General features: G+C 35.8%; 3 protein-coding genes across 5 annotated transcripts; 2 read left to right on the top strand and 1 right to left on the bottom strand.

Annotated features, from left to right (window-relative positions):
- Nucleotides 1-8,574: 8,574 nt before the first annotated feature.
- On the top strand, nucleotides 8,575-9,845 carry LOC135083933 (transmembrane protein 216-like). The gene is made up of 2 exons (XM_063978692.1): nucleotides 8,575-8,956; nucleotides 9,045-9,845. The coding sequence occupies exons 1-2, from the start codon at nucleotides 8,722-8,724 to the stop codon at nucleotides 9,236-9,238; spliced, it is 429 nt and encodes a 142-aa protein (XP_063834762.1). The 5' UTR covers nucleotides 8,575-8,721; the 3' UTR covers nucleotides 9,239-9,845.
- A 19-nt stretch (nucleotides 9,846-9,864) lies between these two features.
- On the bottom strand, nucleotides 9,865-14,131 carry LOC135083932 (small ribosomal subunit protein uS10m). Of its 3 annotated transcripts, none has more exons than XM_063978690.1 (4): nucleotides 13,903-14,131; nucleotides 10,717-10,768; nucleotides 10,391-10,644; nucleotides 9,865-10,165 (listed from the first exon to the last, which is right to left on the bottom strand). In XM_063978690.1, exons 2-4 carry the CDS (start codon nucleotides 10,729-10,731, stop codon nucleotides 9,913-9,915), a joined length of 522 nt encoding a protein of 173 aa, XP_063834760.1. In that variant the 5' UTR covers nucleotides 10,732-10,768; nucleotides 13,903-14,131; the 3' UTR covers nucleotides 9,865-9,912. The 3 variants fall into 3 exon arrangements, with proteins under 3 accessions (XP_063834760.1, XP_063834759.1, XP_063834761.1); XM_063978689.1 differs by lacking the exon at nucleotides 13,903-14,131 and adding an exon at nucleotides 10,858-10,944; XM_063978691.1 differs by lacking the exon at nucleotides 13,903-14,131 and adding an exon at nucleotides 10,858-10,891 and having other exon boundaries at nucleotides 10,717-10,761.
- Nucleotides 14,132-14,311: 180 nt separating this feature from the next.
- Nucleotides 14,312-19,902, top strand: LOC135083929 (DNA mismatch repair protein Mlh1). Its single transcript, XM_063978687.1, has 11 exons — nucleotides 14,312-14,498; nucleotides 14,740-14,803; nucleotides 14,899-15,098; nucleotides 15,546-15,816; nucleotides 16,355-16,511; nucleotides 16,609-16,692; nucleotides 16,786-16,928; nucleotides 17,379-18,016; nucleotides 18,354-18,490; nucleotides 18,736-18,861; nucleotides 19,501-19,902. Exons 1-11 carry the CDS (start codon nucleotides 14,383-14,385, stop codon nucleotides 19,800-19,802), a joined length of 2,238 nt encoding a protein of 745 aa, XP_063834757.1. The 5' UTR covers nucleotides 14,312-14,382; the 3' UTR covers nucleotides 19,803-19,902.
- The last annotated feature ends 1,131 nt before the right edge of the window (nucleotides 19,903-21,033 follow it).

Raw genomic sequence — 21,033 nt, 5'->3', positions numbered from 1 at the left:
ATAGTGCCATTAAGTGCCTTCTATATCTAGTGTTGACCTTATTTGTCCAGTAAATTAAATTATTTTTCCAGGCCTTATGAAACTCCTGGCTCAGACAAAGTTCCTATCCTGGTTGCTTCACAGGTCCGGTCACTCTTCAACAAAGCGTATAAAAGCACCTATAGGTTTTGGACCAAATTAAAATTGTTCTTTCTTTCTTTAAAGGTTCAGCTAAACCAGTGGTTCTTAACCGGTGGTCCGCGGACCACTGGTGGTCCCTGGAGGCATTCCAAGTGGTCCACGAAGTGCACTTGCACACCTTGGTCAAAACCAATTTTAACTGATTTTTGCAGTCAAACTGGTTTTGACCGATTGAGGTGGTCCCTGACAAGACAGAATCAGCCGGCGTGCAGTGATGGCGATCAGACAAAATGCATCGATCGCTATCGCTGCGCGCCGGCTGATCGAGTGTGATAGGATTCGAAAGTGATGTCACCAACGAGTTCAATGTGGGTAACTTTTGTAGTCATGCAGACAATAAATATCACTATATTATAGGCTTCTATAGTTTTGTTCCCTTGGACATCAAAATTTGAAAGGGTCCTTCAAAATCGTCTCCCTTGTTCATGAATTGTCTAGATTGAGTAACTTGCTGTTCTGGTAAATCTCCCATTACTTAATTTAGCACAATTGAAATATCTGTGAACTTATTTTCTTCGCCTTGATAATCCAAAATGTGGAGCTGTATCAGCTTTCTTGTGAATTAACATAATGTCAGTATTAATATAAACGTTTTCGACAATCTCCACGACGCGGTTTGCAACAATAGATTTCCACCTATTCGTCTCTCCAGACAGCTAGGTGATCACAATAGAAAAATCTGTTCATAGTGTGCGAACATCTGTGAGGTTGGTATTCTTCACATTATTTCTTCTCATTTGCTTCATCCAGTTTACTAAAAGCACCATATAGCTCAAGACGTGGTGAAAGAAAAACAGGTTTTAGAGAGCACTTGAGTTTTTTAGCAATTAATTTCGTTTCAAACTTCTATTGACTTCATAAACTCAACGCAGAACTAGGTAGCAAAAGGTATTTGACCGCAATTTCATGTGATGTTAAGTGAGATGCAGTATAAGATGGTAGATATCTACCTGTAAGTGCCTATAAGGTCCGGATTATAGTTCAGGAGAGAGCAGCAGGCAGCGACCTGTTCGTATTATAGTATTGAAGTGTAACCTGGTGGATGGTCATATCAGATGTATTATTATCTGCTCTGTAAGTTCTCATTAAATTATAGCATTATAGCTTCAATTGACCAGTCCGCTCCTGATAAAAGGTTGTTGATATAAAAATATTGTTTTATTTTCAAGATTACGTCACTCGACCTATCGGTAGGTCCTCGGGAGCTTGAGCGATTGGAAAAACATTTTATGATCAGTTACTCGTAGTAGCGATTATTTAGAGCTTGGATAATAAATTATAGTTGTTGCAATTCACGAAGCTTTGCATGTGGTTAATTACATTAATCAGTACACGCATCAATTTTGTTCAATCTTTTTGTTTATTAATAAATAAAAATATATACTAAAATTGCATACATATTTGTTTGTATTGGTCTGGGTGTTTTCTTTCCATAATTTATGTATAACGTACCTATGTACGGGGCTCTGTATCGAAAATCACTATGAGCATCACACGCGGTTATCTGCCGCAGGCACCCGCTCTGAGCAATAATTTTAAATACTTACTACCATAAGTAATGTAATATTTCACAACGTAAAAGAACGTTATCCTTTCTACGAATTTATTTAATTACAAATAGTTCGAGGAAAAACTACGTAAACCACACTTACACGTTGAATGCACGACTAAATCTGAACGCCAATAAATGGTTATCTGCAATAAAACCAAACAGCAAGTATTCCTTAACATGTCAACAATGCAATATTCATAATTACAACAACAATTACAACAACAATTAGTTAAATATGTTTCGCGGAATAAGTACGCAACGCTCTTTTTTAAGTTTTTCTCAAAACCTATTAAGTGTATTTTAAATATAAATACATAGGCCCCTCACAGACATTTTTAGCTATCTTTTGATGTATAACACATATTTTTAATAATGGTAATAAATTTTTAAGACAGTTTTTTTACGCTCCTGAAAAGTTGGCATTTTTCACTTGCGTACTTATACCAGGAAGGGTGCGATATGCTCCAGGGGTGAAAGTGTTAAAGGGCATAACGCCGCGAGTAACTTCGGAGAAAGCGCAGCACACCTCTCTACACCCCTGAGCTGGCAGACGCCAATGTTGCCCCTCAGTCCGGTCTATACGACCCATGACGCCAGGGGGGGGCCATTTAGTCGCTGGCTAGTCACCGCCTGCCATTTTTTCAGTCCGAGACTATGAACCAGGCAGGTGACCCGTAGTCTCCATCCATAGCCCAGTAACCAGTCTATCCATCCTTCATCCATAACCCTAATCCATTCTCCAATAACTGCAATAGCTCCTGTGCACAGGCTGGGGATGGTATCTAGCTACATCCCATGATATAGTCAGAGACTAGATCCAGCATGTGCACCACTTTCACTTTTGTCAATTATTTTGCGCTTAAAACGGCCTCTACGTGTTGGATCTGTATCCCCACGCAAGCCTTATAAAGGACCGGGCCACTTTTGACCCGTGAGCTCCAAAGCGTACAAACAATTAATCCAGAATCTAAACAATACCCGATATGTTGACATCTCATTTATTTCATATTCAGAAGCAAATCCGTTTTAATTTTATGTTTAATATTAATTGGCGTTATAATATATTATTTTTAAGTTCCGAGGGTAACTCGCGGTAACAAATACGTCGCTGTGCGCTTGCCGTAGGTATTGTTTGCTCGGCGTGTGCAAAGCCGGCCCGCAGCGACCGCCCGAGTGAATACAGGGTGAACGCGTTGTTCTCGTAGCATTTCTTCGAAGAAATATTGTTTAAGAAAAACGTTTTTAAATTGTGAATGAATGGGTAAGATTTTGCAATGTTGAAATAAGCTAATATCGTCATCTAGAAGTTGGTTTTTAATTTTAACAGAAACTATATTTTTTTTATTTTTTACTTGAAGCTTATATCTATATTTTTTCGAGGTATGATTATTGTACGTACGAGTACGACCATAGCTACATAGTCCATATTGAATATACAATGTGTCCGGGCATGTAGTGATCAAACTTTAAGGGCGTAATCTATGGACAAATTTATCGACAAAAATACTTCAAATTTGGGGCTTGACCCATTTCTCGCAAAATGACAAGGATTATTAATAGCCAATAAAATTCTCTACAAGTAGAAGTAGAAAACAGATGTACAAAACGAATGTAAATTTATCAGTCTACGTCTATTAGTTTCGATGTAATTGTTGAATAAAGACCCCTTCCCAGCTATTCCATAGCGCGGCTAGTATGTAATCGGAATAGGTTGTGTAATTCTTTCAGGCAGTGCATTTTCGCATGTCGCGTGCGCTATGGAAACCGCTGGGAAGGGGTATCTTTGTTCAACAATTACGTCGAAACTAATAGACGTAGACTGATAAATTTACATTCGTTTTGTAGAATAGCTCAAATACTAATAATACAATGCAAATAAAACATACCTTAACGACCTGGTTTTTCTTGTGTTGGGAAATAACTGAAAAAGAAGTAAAAAAAATATGTTTATTTCTAATTAAATCCATTCTTACACCCTAAAAATGTATGAAACTAGTATCTGTTTTCTACTTCTACTAATAGATAATTTTATTGGCTATCGCATGATATAAAATTTTTGCTTATTAGTGTTAAACTACCCACGCTATCACTTGTTTTTGAAGGAAGAGGTGAAAACTTAAAATTAAAAACTTAAATGCTTGTAAATTTGCGAGAAATGGGTCAAGCCCCAAATTTGAAGTATTTTCATCGATAAAATTGTCCATAGATTACGCCCTTAAAGTTTGATCACTACATGCCCGGACACACTGTATTATGAATCAGCCATTGCGTGATACAACATTAATTTAGTTTTGAATGGTATGCGCTTTTTTTAAATTATTATATTGGCCAAAAATTGTCTTAATTTATTACAAATGTGTTGAACATGATTGGACCAGTTGAAAGTATCATCAATTATTAACCCTAGGTATCTTATGCTATTTATTACCTCCAGCGGAGGGCAGCTGCATGTACACACTAATGTATGCAGGCAGTTGTGGTTATGAGCTACTATGGGATTGGGCGGTATTCGTTTCATGTCAGGAGATTTTATGACCATGAGTTAAGTTTTTTCGCAGTTAATTACTAGACCTGCATCGTGACACCATCGTAATAGCATACTTATTATTATTCTGTGATAATAGTGCATTTAGATCAGATTATAGTAGCGCACAAGCTTTTTGCGGGTCTTTATCCGCAATGTTAAGGCACGTATCGTCGGCAAACTGATAGCAAGTACAGTTACTGAGGCAATTGCTCATGTCAAGAAGTGGAGAGGTCCTAATACAGAGCCTTGAGCCGTGCCAACCGTTGCCTCGACAGATTCACTTAACGATTGGTTAATTTTAACAAAGTATTTACGATTTTTCAGGTAGTCCTCGCACCATTTATGCAATGGTCCGCGTATAGGCCACATTTGTCGAGCTTATGAACTAGTTATCTATGTTCTAATGTGTCAAATGCACGTGAGAAATCAATAAAGAGAGCCATTACAATTTTTTTATTGTTTAAATGCCCGTTAACCTCATCTGTGAACTTAGACAATAACTCTGCTGTACCTTTGCCGTACCTATCTACAGTGCGACATAAAAGAGTAGAAATTAAATGAGAGAGAGCACCACATTTTGTGGCACCACTGTCGTTCACATAGCAACCCTGATAGTGCGACTAGATTGCTCTTGCTTGATGCTTTTTTTTAGTATAAAATTATTATATGAGTATTATTTTATATCAGTAGTATGTAGCATTAAAACAGCCATTGTAGGTACTCATAAGTTATATCTTTATCAACCTTTTGATGCGGTCTTCTTTAAAAGACAATAATCTAATCACAACATAATTACCTATATCTTTATCATATCTTTATTATAATTAATACGTAAAAAAATCAGCACCCACATTCGTGACATTCGGTAGGTATTTTTGGAACCTTGCTTCGCTATTCTTCGCACTGTACCTACCTACTTTTTTACAAGCGTTATATTGTTGACTTCACTTGTTAGTATGTGTGGGACAAATCTTGCAACTGAATTTAAGACCACTTCTCCTCAACCGATTAATCTGAAATTTGGTATACTTATGTAAGTACGATGACAATGCAATGTTATGGTACCATTGAGCTGGTCTGATGATGGAGTCAGGAGGTGGCCATAGGAACTCCTAAACGAAACGGCGGAATCGCATCGAATTTGGGTTCCTTGGATGTGCCTTTTTGAGCACTTTAGTGGTAGATGATGCTCAGGGTCCTGATGATGGATTCGGGAGGTGGCCATAGGAACTCCTAAACGAAACGGCAGAAACTCATCGAGTTTGGGTTCGTTGGATTTGTCTTTTCGAGTAGTTTAGTGCTAGATGATTTCCAGGGTCCTGATGATGGAGTCAGGAGGTGGCCATAGGAACTCCTAAACGAAACGGCGGAAACTTATCGAGTTTGGGTTCGTTGGATTCGACTTCCCGAGCACTTTGGTGCTAAATGATGACCAGGGCCCAGAGATTGAGACACAACTAAAAAGTGTAAAATAAAATTATAATTAAAAAAAAACTTTTTTAAAAACAAGCTTTATCCTGAAATGCAGTTGTACTAAAACGAAAAAAATAATTGTATGCTATCGCGCATGGAATTTATTTCTCTTTTTTTCTGTTTGCGCAACAAGCTTTCGAAATTCTTTGAACCTAACATTTTAGGTTATAGCTTGTTTTTAAAAAAGTTTTTTTTAACTTTTTATTAGGTGTGCATAAGTAGAACAACAAAAATAAAATTAACTGGAGTAAAATAAGCCCACATTTACAACTTACAAAAGATTTTATGTGATCGATTCTATGAAGTTCACTAAGTTCGTCATACGTTAATTTAAGACACGAAACATTGAAGACTTTACTTCTTAAGATATTATTTACATTGCTGGGAACCGTTAATCAAATAATTAACTTCGTTTATCCATTCTAAAAATTAGCTTCGTTAAACGATAAAACGTTACATTTCGGAAGATTTAACATACTTATACGTGATAAAAATTGAAACGAAAAATCTTTTTTCCGAAACTGACAACTCTTTTGATGCCATCGTGTAGGGGACCTCAAACCGAGAAAAATGGTCACATAGTTCATCCCCGTAGGACCAACCATCTGCCAAAAAGTTCAAATTTTCGCAAATCTATGCTGCCCTCATCTAGATCATGTCGAACCAAGGCGAAAAGGTCATGTAGCCCACTCTCGTAGGACCAACCCCCTCCCGTTTAGAGCTATGCTTATTATGTACTCATTAATTTCTGTCGGTATGACCTTACCTTTACTGTGGTTTACGTGCGTAACGTGTAATTCGCAAGTTAGGAATACCATCTGCAAGTTTATGCAACAGCTTATTATGTAATAACCGCCTAATCTAAGGGAAACTTTATTAAAATTATGTTACGAGTAATATTAGGGCCATTCTTAAATTTGTGCCAATTTTTTTAAAAAAATTAAAGATTTTTTTTTTAACTTTTTGCGATGTGTATCGAAAGTATAAACCAAAAGCATACTTTTGATGTATATGGACAACCTTAAAGCCCTCGGAAAGGAAACAAAATAGCCTACGTAAACACGGCTGTGACACTGCATGACACGGATGTGACAGTTTTACATTTTTACTGTAAATAATAATATTTATGTTGTTAAATTTATATCATAATAGTTTAAATTGATTAACAATAAAATACACTAAATTCGTTTCATCAACAAAGGTGTTATTTGGTAAATTATGTACTTTTTTCTGAACATCCAAAAATTTAATTAAAATTGAGATCAAAAATACCGTCAGGTAGTTAATATATCTACTAGATAATAAAAAAATAGTCTTTCATATTATTGGCACTATCTGATCATGCTTCCGATATGCTACCTACATGGTTTCGATATGATAATATGCTTAACAAATTAGTAAATCTTAAACACAGTAGGTACCTAATTGAGTATCAAATGAGATTTCTGTAGGATTCACATAACAGTTGGTTTTGACAACTTAAACATGTTTCATAGTCACCGTACCACTAAAAATATGGTTAATAGCAATTCCTTTTAAAACAACTCCGACCACCTCTGCAGGGCCTTACCGGGAGCTGTCTCAGTAAAATTTGATATTACTGCAGAAATGAGAAAGTGCAATAATTTTTCCTTCGTGGCATCTAGAAAATCACACTAGCGAAAAATAAGTACACTTACTAAAAGGCTACTCCTAAAAATTGCACAATACACAAAATAATTTAGCAGAACAACAAAAACTATTAAAATAATAAAAATAGAATGTCACAACCACGCGTTGTAATGTCACGACCATGTACTTAAATAGTTTGCGGTAGTGACACATTTTTAATACCATGGCCGTGACAATTTGGAATGTGTCCGATATATCCAAAAAACTATCTGTGAATTAGCAGATCTTGTGCAATTATCTGAAACTATACTGCATGAGGTACATAATTATGTTTTATACAATAGCGTGACATTGAATTTGATACCTACCTTTAAAAACCGTACACGGGATGGACGTGATAAGGTTGTCCCTTTTTTCAAATAAATAGGAAATAATTTTTTGCGGCTCACTCACTACGTTCAGCCATTTGCAAATTTAATAAGATGACAATGTTACTGTTCTAAAAAAACTTAGCAAGGGATGTCAATATCAAAGATAGTTTTTTACCGAGTTACGCATATTTAAAGTGGCGCACGTGGTTGTGACACAAAAACTGCTCACACAATGTTTGGTGTTCAAAATCAAAAATGGTAATTATTATTGATATAAATTTTTAACAGTCTTATATAACATGTATTAATCTTGCATAATTACTGTAATATTTATCAAAATAACATAACATCTCTTCAGAAAAAAATATTGTATGTCCAAATCCGGGAATCTCACACTACACGGTCCGTGACATTTTGGACTTGTAACTTTTTTTTAATATTCTTCTAATAGTTTTATGATAAAAATGATATTGGGCCTTGATAATAGAGGTATTTTACTAAGTAAATTAATATACAGTGCACTGATTTTCTTTAAAAACATATGCTATTCTTACATCTCACACAAAAATGCGTAAGAATAAGAATGGCCCATTAACTAGTGGTTTTCCATTTCCACCACAATTTTGTTTTTACGTTAGCTAATAACTACCTAGGTACTCGAAAGATTAGGAACTTGACTCGGGGTGTGCATTGTAATCATCAATCAACAATTAATTATTTAATTAATATTTTAATTAATTAGATTAAACAGATAAAATACTACATGACTAGAGCTGCCATCTATTACAATTTTCCGGAACCTTATGCTCTCGCTCATTTGCCCGCGCTTGCCAAAAACTTTTTTCTGTCTCTTTCACTTACCCCACACAAGTCTCCCTCCAACCGTAGCCCACATCCGGTTTTCATCGATCGAAAAAATGACAGGTGACGTCAGATTCATTCGTCGTAGACGTCAAACACGAAATTGTAAACAAATAATTTAAATTTTTTTTACTTTACCAAATAAAATGTCCAAAGTAACAAATGTGAACTCTAGTTTAGCGTATGAAATTCTGCTTTACTTAAATAGTTTTTATTTAGGTATGTTCTTCGTGTGTGAAGTCGCTATGGGGATTCTAAAGGCGATAAATGTTTCTTATCCAGAGAATGCCTTGCTGACTGAGGCAGGAATATTTTGTGCCCTCTGTCTGGTCGAAGTGATCCGAATTTTCTTGGGACGAAGAGGAAATTTGGCTAGCAAAAGTAAGAAACTATAAAAGTGCTTTGTTTGACTTCCATCTACTATGCCTGAAGCATAAAAGAAATTAACATTTTGGTTTTCCCTTTACAGAAATTCCAGTATTCTTCTCAGTAATCCTAACAATCCCCTCTGCAGTAGGAGTGTGCTATTTTTTAATTTACCAAACCTACATTCTCCGCCTGGAATACATTTGGTGTGCTGTGATGCTGATATTCCATGCCCTGGAGCTTGCCTTCGCCATTCTCTTCATATTTACTGTGTGTAAACACCAGCAGTTTAAATAGAATACATTTACAGAGAGCTCTTTGCCAAAGAAATATTAATGCCAAATGTTTGATATTAGAAAAGAAATTAGAATTGTTTCTCTGACTCATATTGCATACTCTGAAGTAAGTTTTTGCAACCTTATTCATCTTTAGTGTATAAATTTCTTGTTTGAATAGCATAATTTTAAACGTTACTATTTTATTGAAGTAATGGCCAAAGATAAATCTAATGCCAAATGTATTTAAGGACAGTGATAATAATACATTACATTCCATTGTTTTTAATCTATTGTGTAAATTTTGCAATTCATCTCTTTGAAATGTTTGATAGGCAAGTGTGTACATACAATGCATTTATTATTAAACTAAATCTGATATTTGCTTCAGATACAAAATATTGTAAATTGGTACTAAATAGTAACATTAAAAGCTCAATATTATATTTTAATATAATGTGTAATATAACTATGAGAGAGATAGAGAGATTATGAACGGTTAACTCCAACAAGATCTGATAGTAACCAGTAATTGGTTCATATTATTGCCATTTTTATTTAGTAGATACTAGTCTTTACTATTAGAATAAGTGAACACACTATTTTTAATACAATGTAAACAGGTTTGTTTTAGAATAAACACTGATATAGTCTAACAATAAGTTTTATTAACAAATCTACAAAGAACTTATTTAATTATTCTTGACTTGGTGGTTTTATGTGTTCTGGCATTTTCTGACATTCCACTTTTGTGACCTTTAGAGCACATCCTTCTGGGAGATTTCTTTCAATGTATTCCAAGTATGTGTCGCAAGTTGATCCAGTAAGTCGTTGCAAGTGTAAGAATCTGAAGTATGTACGGATTTCATATTGTACTCTATGTTTTTTGTAAATATGCACAGCTCTGAGTAGAGTGTGCCTTTCTTTTTCTGATTTTCTTAAGGCCCAACTGAAAGAAAAAATACAATTTTAAATACAATCATGCTGACAACGTAAAGATTTGGTAAAACCCATCACTCTAAGCAGTCACATGAGACCACAGTAACAATTTATTTCTATTGTATTGATTCATGGGTCTGTGTAGTAATAATAACTTTATATTTATTACATTTGATAAATACAAGACCTCTTTAATTCAATGTGTAATATTTTTGGTTATATCAGGTATACAAACTTTTTAGTGACTTCAATGCCCAAATGGGAAGCAGCTGCCACACAAAACCAGGAGTAACTCAACAGAACTGCGGGATCTATGCCTCTCATCTCCAACTCCACTCTCTTAAACAGTTTATCGAGTTCCACTGTCGATGGGACATCTTCTAAATTTGGAACTGGAGTGACTGGTGTTACGGTGGTTGAAAGAGGCCGCAAACTGGCGTGATTGTTGACGAACGCATTACGTACGGCTGGCGCTGAACGCCAGATACTCTAAAATGATAAAGTTTCATTTAGAAAACGATACAATAAAGTAAATAAGATGTATTAGGAACATAACCTCACCCTGACAAGATTCATAAGAGGCGATTGTTAACAACGAGTCGGTATCTGAAAACTGAAGCTATTATTTAGTGAGCCGCAAACACAATAAATGATTGATTAACTGAATCAAATCAACAATATAAAATTAATTTGATGAACAACCTTTTCAAGTTTTAAAAACAGCTGATTGATTGATTGTTGTTGTTTGCTATTTTAACGTACGTACGAGACGAGTAACCACAGACTGCACGTGTACAGTTGACCGACTTTTTCACTATGATTTTAGAAAGTCACAGGTCTAGTACTGTCAATGAGTAGCCAGTATCGAATAAATAAACGTTAAAATAAATAAGACTTTTGACATTTAGCGTTTCTGAAATTCTGATTGAAATCATCTCACTCAAGCGAAAATAAGAAAAAAATTAACTAAAAAACCATTAATTGTATTTAAAAACCTATTTACTCGATAAATACTAATTCAAGTTACAACTGACATTAATATTTTAGGAAATATCTTTAATAGTCATACGAAATTTCATTGAAACTTACAACATAGATAAACAAGGAAATAGTTGGACTTTGATGATGGATGAAGAACTACCATTAAAACTCGAAGACATGAGCTCCAGCAATCGAATCGTTAGAAAAAAAGGTCGGCCATTAAAATTGGAAAAGAAGCTGAGACCTACTGGGGTTCCTACTGGAGGTGCTTTCCAGAATATGTATGAAAGGAAATTGAAAGACAAACCAATAAAATTGTGCCGAGTATGTTTAAATGCAGGCGACATTCCAATCCACGGCGACGAAACGATAGAAGATTTATCTGAATCCCTAATATTTTATGGGGGCATAGAGGTTCTAGAAAGTGATAACTTTCCAAAGTTTTTATGCCACGCATGTCATGAGCAGCTTCAAAATGCCATTATGTTTAGGAAAACAGCCATAGAAACCGACCAATTCCTCAGAGTAACCGAACAAAAAGAAGAAGTAGAGTATGCATTGTCAGTAAAGCAAGAATATTTGGATATTGATGATGATATATTCCAGGAAACACTGGCTGATATAAATACAAAGTATAATTGTAAATTATGCAAAATAGACTTTGATAATTCAACCGATTATGGGACCCATATGCTGACTGATATGCATAGTAGAGTCAGGGACAAATGCCCATTTTGCAATAGAAAGTTTAATTACATTCAAAAGCATTTAACCCATCACCGAAATTTTAAGACAGTAAAGTGTGAGATTTGTAATCATAAGTACTTAGAATCGTTGATAAAACGTCATAAAGACACTCATTTCTCCTCTCCAACATACAAATGTACGGAATGTCCATACCGAACACGTTTCGGTGGAGACTACAAGGTGCACTTGAGAAAACACACCGGTGAAAGGCCTTATCAATGTCAGCAATGTACGGCCAAGTTTATTAACAAAAGCAATCTTACCAGGCATGAGTACACTCACAGAAATCAATTACCTTTATATCCGTGTGATAAATGTGAAAAAGGTTTTTATACGGAGCGTGAATTATCAATGCATACTAAAGCAGATCACGATGGGGCAAGAGAGCACCTTTGCAATATTTGCGGAAAGGCATTCGGATACAGAAAGAGCATGACGAAGCATCAGTTAAAAGTACATAAAAGGGAAAAATTAATAAGCGGTAGAAAGAGAGCCCTTTCTTTGCAATTACGAGACCACAATGATGCTGACCAGCCTCCAGATAAAAAAATCAAAAATGAAATACATAGTTCAATGTAAAACTGACTCCAGTTAAATCTAGAGGGTTTTAATAATAAAAGTTAATACAGCTATTATTTGTTTTATTTTAAGTCAATTAGCACCCCAAGTTAATAACAGAATAGTAATAAATTACATTTTATTGTACAATTCATTAAGCACATTGTCACAGTCAATTCAAAGTTAAAAACATTTTACAAAAGTAAGTAAAGCTGTTTAAAAGAAACCATTTTATTTACTTTTTAAATTGTACTGATTGTCTTTTTGTACTGATAATGTGTCTTAAATAAATACTTTGATTACATCAACAATATTGACAATTTATGGAAGCGCACAAAACTAACTTATTAATAACAGCATAATATTATGTATCCATATCTAAAATTAATCCTTGATTCATTGCTAGTTCCCGTTTTCTTTTCTCAGATTCGAGAGTCAAATATACAGGAATTCTACCACCTCTCAATTTCTCTCTTTTATGTACTTTTAACTGATGTTTCAGTAACTGTCTTCTGTAACCGAAAGCTTTGCCGCACATATTACAAATGTGATCCTTTACTCCTGTATGATCAACTTTCAAGTGCAAATCGAACTCTCTCTTAGTGTAAAATCCCCGATCACATGTGTCACATTTAAAGTCTCGTTCTTCTCTGTGAATGAGTACATGTCTGGAGAGGTTACTTTTGTTAACAAACCGTGCTGGGCACTCGCTACATTGATATGGTTTTTCTCCAGTATGAGTCCTCATATGCATTTTAAGACATTCATTAAACCTTCCACGATACGGACACATTGTACATTGGAACGGTAAATGGTCTATATGAGTGGCACGGTGACGAGTGAACTGACCCTGCATTATGAACTTTTTGCCACAAAAGTCGCACATGAAAGGTTTTTCTCTTCCATGCAGCTTCATATGATTTCTATATGAGGAATAGGTGAATGATCTATTACAAATTGGGCAAGTCTTCCTGAAATTTTCATGTTCATCGGATAATCTGTGTTCCTGATAGTCGTCAAAGCCTTTAAAATCTAAGTCACATCTTCTACACTGCCACTTTCTTTCCTTCTTCTCTTTTTTACTTTTAAACTCAATTAAAGGAATGTCCATATCTGATTCGGGATGATCATTATCGTCAATAGAGCGTGCATCAACATCAACGTCAAAATTGTATGATTGTGTTGAACCTGGATTTTTTAGAACATAGTCTGTCTCTTGTGCAGTCTTCCTAAATTCTATCGCATTGTGAATCTGTGTGTAGCAATTTTGGCATAGATATTTCGTGTAGGCGTCGTCTACTTCAAGTTCTATGCCCCCAAAAGTTTTTAAAGCTTCAGACACATCTTCCACCATATCATTGCCGTAAATTGGAATGTGGCCTTCCTTCAAACAAACTCGACAGTTTGTTTCCTCCTCTTTAACTTCATCGGTAGATTCGTACGAAATGCCTTCTTTATTACATGTTTCAGCGCGGTTTTTGCAGATTTGCTTGCAGTGCAGCACTTTCAACAGGAGTAATGGGCCAACCATTTTGCATTGTATGTCTTGAGGATGTTTATAAGTTTCACCGACTCGTCCAGAACGTCCCGTGAATTTAATACTCAAATTATATTAAGTTACGAGATTTTTTTATCGTGAAACTAGATTTTTAGAATATAGTAAACTTGAATGCTGAACACAGCTGACGAGATGACGCGAACTGACTGACTGACAGCTGACAGTGACACGTGAGTGACGGACGTGACGTCATCAATGGCTGCGTTCAGCGGTAGGAAAAATTTGGCGAATGGAGATGTCAAAATAAATCGGCTTGCACCCAGGTGACCCAGAGCCGTAAATCCAAAAAAAAAACAAAAAGTCAAATTAAAATTGGCGGAGTTTGGTTGATTTGGAATCAATGTATTGTTTGGACATTTTCTTTTTATTTACATTTCATTGCTATGATGGGAGAGCCAGGAATTATTAGAAAACTAAGCGAAGAAGTTGTAAATCGCATTGCTGCCGGTGAAATCGTACAAAGACCAGCAAATGCTCTAAAAGAATTAATAGAAAACAGGTTAGAAAATGTCTCGTATTTATTTTTGACTAAAAACTATTATATTTTTGATTATAGACGACTTTAAGTGGTAATATCTAAGAACACTTAGCCTAAAATTATGCTGTTATAAACTTTTAATAGTAATTAAAACTTATGTACTTGGTACGTTAACTATTTTGTGGTCTTAGGTTTCTTTCAGTTAGGATGATTATTACGTAGGTACATAAAGTGCTTATTAAAATGATTTCTTATTTTTCAGTTTAGACGCTAAGTCCACCAATATAATAATAACAGTAAAAGCAGGTGGTCTCAAGTACTTACAGGTAAAAAATTTTTTCTTATTTTTTAAAAGTCATGACTATAATCACCTGTGGCGCCGGCTTATCGTTGAATTTTGGGACACGTTGTATATTTACAGATCCAAGACAATGGCACAGGAATAAGACATGAAGATTTCGAGATCGTTTGTGAGAGGTTTACCACGTCCAAATTGGAGCAATACGAAGACTTGAGGGAGATCAGTACGTATGGGTTCCGAGGCGAAGCATTGGCAAGCATCAGCCATATCGCACATCTTACTATTCTCAGTAAAACTGCAGCTGGGAAATGTGCATACAAGTATGTCAGAAATATTACATTTTTAAATGTTTAGATTCGAATAATTTATTTATTTATTCAAGTTAAAAGAGCTGAATAAATACAGTGTGAGTCTTCATAAAGTGCACATATGAACATAAGTGAAACTAGACCTATTGTTACCGACAAAAAAAGGTAAAAAAATATCTAAGTTCTTTTTTAAATTTTTATAGATTTTTTTTTCTTTCAATTATTTATTGTAAAGAAAACGTAATAACTTTTAAACTAAGAGGTGTATCCTGATAAAATAAAAACAGCAATAATGCTAAATAACAGGTGATACTAAAAAAACACATAAAATACCCATAAGTCTAGTTTCACCTATTTTCATATGTGCACTTTATCAAGACTCACACTTTATACAGGAATTTTTTTCTATGAATACTTACTTCAGTTGAAAATGATTTGGTCTATTTTGCTCATTTTCAGAGCAGCATATGAAAACGGAAAGCTAAAAGGTCCAACAAAAGCTTGTGCTGGCAATAATGGTACACAAATCACTGTGGAGGACCTTTTTTACAACGTGATAGCTCGTAAAAAAGCCCTTAGGAGCCCTACAGAAGAATACGCCCATATAATGGAAGTCGTAGGCGGATACGCAATACATAATAGTCATGTTGGGTTTACGTTGAAAAAGTTTGGGGAGACAACTGATCTGAAAACACCTATAAAGTCAACTGTTGTTGATAATGTTAGAATTGTAAGTTTGTGTTCATAACTAATTTTATTAAATAATTTTGTTATAGGGCCTGGCCCCACAAAACACGGCACGACGTCGTCATTCATTCTTTGTTAAAAAGTTGCCATCTTAGTAAGAACTGAAGAAGAATTCTCCAAAAACAATCCATCTACAATGCAGATATAATATCCAAAATGTTATCTCTTAAGTATGTTACTGATCTGTTGTGAGAGAAATAAATAAATTATATTAGGTATCTAGACAAGCACAATGATCAGACCGACTGTAAAACATAGACGGCTGTGGTACGTGCCGTGTTACGGCGGTGGTTAATGGATCCAGGCTCATATACAGTGTAAAAAAAGTCTGGAATTTTTATTTTATTTTTTGCTTCTGAATTGTGTAGTGTAGTTGCACTGGTTATGTGACCCTGATTCTTTCACATAACCAGTGCAACTACACTTGACCTTGCTGAGTAAAATGGGCTAGCTTTATCATTCCCTGCCACTTTCGTTCCTCTTTTCAGCCCTGCCACTTTCAACATAAGCGTCTGTTTTAGATCCACGGCAATGCAATAGCCAGGGAGTTAATGGAGATTCAGCTTGAGGACCCTCAGCTGAAACTGGTTCTCCACGGACACATCACAAACGTGAACTATTCGCACAAAAAGGGCACAATGCTGCTATTCATTAACCACAGGCTGGTCGATTCAGTAGGTAAGGGTATTTTGTACTTTTAAGTAATTTTAACTTTAAATATGTTCAGTAGAAGGTTCAAAATTAAGCGTTTTATAACATTAATTACTTTTTTCAGCTATACGAAAAGCAGTGGAGTCTGTATACTCAACATATCTTCCGAAAAACGCCCATTCCTTTGTATATCTTAGCTTGCAACTAGGTAAGTTGTTATTTATATATAATTCGTATCATAATTGCAACATTGTAATTAAATAATGTTTCTTTCTTTCTTTCCATGCAATTAATTTCACAGATCCAAGAAATGTGGACGTAAATGTGCATCCTACTAAACATGAAGTGCAATTTTTGTACGAAGAACAGATCATTGAGAAAATTAAGTCCTGCATTGAAAGCAAACTGCTCAGTTGTAACTCTACAAGGGTCATGTACACACAGGTAAATGTATTATTACTTTTTTTTCATTTATTATCATTTTAAAAAGGAAGTTCTTAAACATTATTACAATTAAATGCATTGGCATTAACCACTGAGGTTTGTTTGCAATGCTAGATGCGGTCAGTCTATTAAATTAGTAAACAAACTTATGTGATTGAATTTAATCAATTGATTTTAAACACCCTGTATAAGTTAATGCATCAGTGCACCTTTTTAAATCAGATTACATACACCTTTTTTTGGAAAGTGACATGCCTAAATCATAAATGTCATTTAAAATCACACAAGTCACTTTAAGTCTTTAATAAAAATTAAATTTTATCGTTTTCGTAACCACCTTATTTTCTAAATTATTATGCCTATTACGACACCAAATTCACTGTCCTACAACCCAAATTATACACCACTAGACTTCCCGCCGACTACGTTTTGACAAAATCGAAATTTCAGGCCCGCTTACCTGGCGCGACTGCTGTTGAAGAAATAGTGAAAAAAACCACTGAAGGGGCCAAAGTGTACGCCAATAATATGGTGCGAGTAAACCCTGATGTTCAGAAAATTAACAAGTTCTTCCCTACAATTGTTAAAGAACCTGAAAACATGGAAAAAGTTGACGTAACAGACAAAAATGTTGAGAATAGAGTCCAAAATAATGAGAAAATTGAAGACGAAGACTTGTTCGAAGAAGATGTCTCAATGGCTGAAGAAATACCCAACTTAAGTAGAGAAATACCTAATATAGTGATAGATGAAGCAAATGAGGATGTGTTAGAAAGTTCAATAGTAAATGAACCTAGTGAAGCTGTAAAAAAGATGCCAGATAGATGGAAAGCCCATACAGCAGCTGACCAAGCGAACGCTACATACATTGACCCTAAGGAGTCTTTCAAAACTAGAACTTTTAAATATGAACGTATAGAAACCAAGTTAAGCAGTGTGAAGCAACTAAGAATAGACGTTGAGAACAAGTGTAACATGAATTTGAGAGAGATTCTGGCGAATTTAATTTTTATAGCCTGCATCGATTGCCACAAGTCCCTGATTCAACACTCGACTAAGTTGTACTTGTGCGATACTACGAGATTAACGTACGTATAAATAAATTGATCGAATCAAACTTAAATCGCAATTGAACAATCATTCTCATAAAATTTTATAAGATTTTAAACTTTCGCTATCCATTTTAAAAAAGAGAAACACGAATCTCAACGTAAATTTTTTGGGCGACTTACATTATGTAAGTACTCACGGCTTGACATTTCAACTATGTTGCTACAGCCATGGTCACAAGCACAACTCACAAGCAGACTGTATGTAACTCATATAAAAATGTCGCGTTGAGAGACCCGCGTTTCTCTATTATAAAATTTTACCTAAACATGCCTGTATAGTGCAAATAATCTAATATTTTGCATTATTTTCAAGGGAGGAATTATTCTATGAAACAATGCTGTACGACTTTCAGAACTTCGGTTTGATAAAGATGTCGAATCCACTGCCGCTAGAAGAGTTGATTGTTCTCGGACTGAGTTCACAGGAAAATGAATGGGATCCTGATTTAGGTAATTTTATAATTTACCAAAGAAAAACTACATTATAGACGTCCAAAACGCTTAGAAATGCTTACTATTCAGTTTTCCCACCACTGCAACTCCTGTGTAGCCAGGATCTATAGCTTGACCGCCAATAAAAACCCAACCATTGAAGGTTAAGTTGGTCCTGGGGGAAAGCTTAAGTTCGTAGAAATGCTTGTGTTAATCATACTATTTTGATGCATGAAGCAATTTTCTATTACTTCATTTTTCAGGTGATATGCGTGAAATGGCGCGACAAATGACGGAACTTCTGTTGAGCAAAAGAGCGATGTTATACGAATACTTCTCACTAGAAATGAATGAACACGGGGACTTATTGGCCTTACCTTTGCTTTTAGGTAAGAAAGAACAACCTATCGTTCGTTCGTTTCAGCCAAATGACGTTCACTGCTGGACAAAAGCCTTAAGGATTTCCACAACGACCGGTCCTGCGCTGCCCGCATCCAGGTACTTCCCGTGACCTACACCAGATCGTCGATCCACCTAGGGAGGCCTACACACTACATCTTCCGGCTCATCTTATTTCGGATTATCAGTCAAACTGCAATGTTCTGGGAGTGGAAATAAAAGTGATTTTACAATGTGTCGCATCTGTAAATCGAACTTTGGGAAAATCCATCTATAAATACTGGACAGACCTCTGTGGTCTAGTGGTAAGACCACCTGCTTCAGACGCAGAGGTCCCGGGTTCGATTCCCAGTGGGGATTTCTCTGTTCGGTTTGGTTGGTGGTAGGGCTTGTTCTAAGTCCGCCTGGCTAGCTACCACCATCGACAGCGATGTTAACAGCATTGTTGTGTTCCGGCAGTTGGAGGTAAGATAGCCAGTTCCTCCGTGGTTGAGGATTCCGGGTGAAGCTCGCTTCCACCTTCGGCATGATCATCACTTACCATCAGGTGAGATACAGGTCAAGAGCTTCCTCGTTGTGGATAAAAAAAAGAGGTGATATGTTAACTAATTTTGTATTTTCTTTTTCAGATAACCACACACCATTCATGGGCGCACTACCGACCTATCTAGTGCGACTCGTGACTGAAGTTAATTGGGAATCAGAAAAGGATTGCTTCGATACCTTCAGCCGACAGACCGCCATTTTTTACTCCCAACCCAATCCAGACACGAACTTAGAAGCCCGGAATTCTGAATTTTGGAAACAGGAACACGTGATCTTTCCCGCTATTAGAAGAAATTTTCTACCGCCAACTAGTTTTGTGAACAACGGCGCCATATTGCAAATAGCAAACCTTAATGACCTGTACAAAGTATTCGAAAGGTGTTAGTTTGTGAAGAAAAGTGTAAAAGTTATATTGAAATCGTTAAAAATGTTAAGTTTAATGTAATATGAAATTAAAAAGACTGTTACGTTTTAAGTTTAAAAGATACTGTGGTTTTATTTTCCTGTATGTTACAAGATTTCCATTTCACTAATTAGTTTGTTTAGAAATTATTTATTTAATCTTATCAAGAACAGTTATACGGTTTACATTAATTAAATCACTCACAGCTCCTTCAGCTAGTTCAAGCAAAGCAGGATAAATAATATGAAAAAACAAAATAATGCAAAATTGAAACAGCACAATTTATTCTGCTTTATCGCTAGAAAGCGATCTTTTCCAGAGAACACAAGCTCTACACTAATATTATAAAGAGGAAAGATTTGATTATTTGCATAGAATAGGCTCCAAAACTACTAGACAGATTTGAAGAAAAAAACCCCAGAATCCTACATTATTTCTGATGAACAGGCGGTACGAATTTCGCCGGGTCGGCCAGCTATTTCGAGATGAAATGGGGAAGGCGCCAAGTCTAAGTAGAAAAATAAAACAAAAAGTACAAACATCCAAATTGTATTCAAAAAGTTTTGCTTAAGCCTAACACCCGTGACGTCACAGCTGCACAGTTCACGTGTCGACCACATAGTTAGGGTGTACCACGAGCAGCGGGTCGTCTTCCAACTCCTGGTCGGCGGACTTCTGCGTGGCCTTCAGACCCGTCGTGGACAGAGGGATTATTATTGTATCATCATCATTTCAGCCACAGGACGTCCACTGCTGAACATAGGCCTCCCCCAATGATTTCCACAATGGCCGGTTGGTGGCGGCCTGCATCCAGCGTCTTCCTTCCATCCTTCAGCGCGGATTATTATTATATTTTGGTACTGGGAAAACAGTTTTTCTTATTGACTGAAATTAGTCGTCTCTGTAGGTTCGTTTTTAGAGAAGAAAATGTTTTTCCATACTTACTTCAAAATATTAAGTCATTTTCATCGACCCCGGTAGCTCCGACCCCTTCAATTTACGGGGTAGATGGTATGGCATAGTTATCATCTAACCCGGCTAGTTTTTTAACGGGGCGGTTAGCACAGATTGAATAGCATACGTTTCGGTAGCGTTTAAAACAGGGAAATTGCATTGCTATTTATTAGTTTGCATGTGCATTGAGTGAGCATACTAGTGAAGTAGATAAATAAAACCAAAAGTACAAACATCCAAATTGTATTCAAAAAGATTC

Source organism: Ostrinia nubilalis, chromosome 24, assembly GCF_963855985.1.
Source record: "Ostrinia nubilalis chromosome 24, ilOstNubi1.1, whole genome shotgun sequence".
NCBI lineage: Eukaryota > Metazoa > Arthropoda > Insecta > Lepidoptera > Crambidae > Ostrinia > Ostrinia nubilalis.
This window is presented reverse-complemented; position numbering and strand designations above follow the sequence as displayed.

Bases quoted from the DNA above. Each gene is read 5' to 3' on its own strand.
- LOC135083933 (XM_063978692.1), top strand. From the start codon at position 8,722: ATGTCCAAAGTAACAAATGTGAACTCTAGTTTAGCGTATGAAATTCTG. The intron at 8,957-9,044 runs GTAAGAAACTAT...TTCCCTTTACAG, and splicing joins AGGAAATTTGGCTAGCAAAA to AAATTCCAGTATTCTTCTCA.
- LOC135083932 (XM_063978690.1), bottom strand. The intron at 10,166-10,390 runs GTTTGTATACCT...TTTTTCTTTCAG, and splicing joins GGCATTGAAGTCACTAAAAA to TTGGGCCTTAAGAAAATCAG.
- LOC135083929 (XM_063978687.1), top strand. From the start codon at position 14,383: ATGATGGGAGAGCCAGGAATTATTAGAAAACTAAGCGAAGAAGTTGTA. The intron at 15,817-16,354 runs GTAAGTTTGTGT...CGTCTGTTTTAG, and splicing joins TTGTTGATAATGTTAGAATT to ATCCACGGCAATGCAATAGC. The intron at 16,929-17,378 runs GTAAATGTATTA...TCGAAATTTCAG, and splicing joins CAAGGGTCATGTACACACAG to GCCCGCTTACCTGGCGCGAC.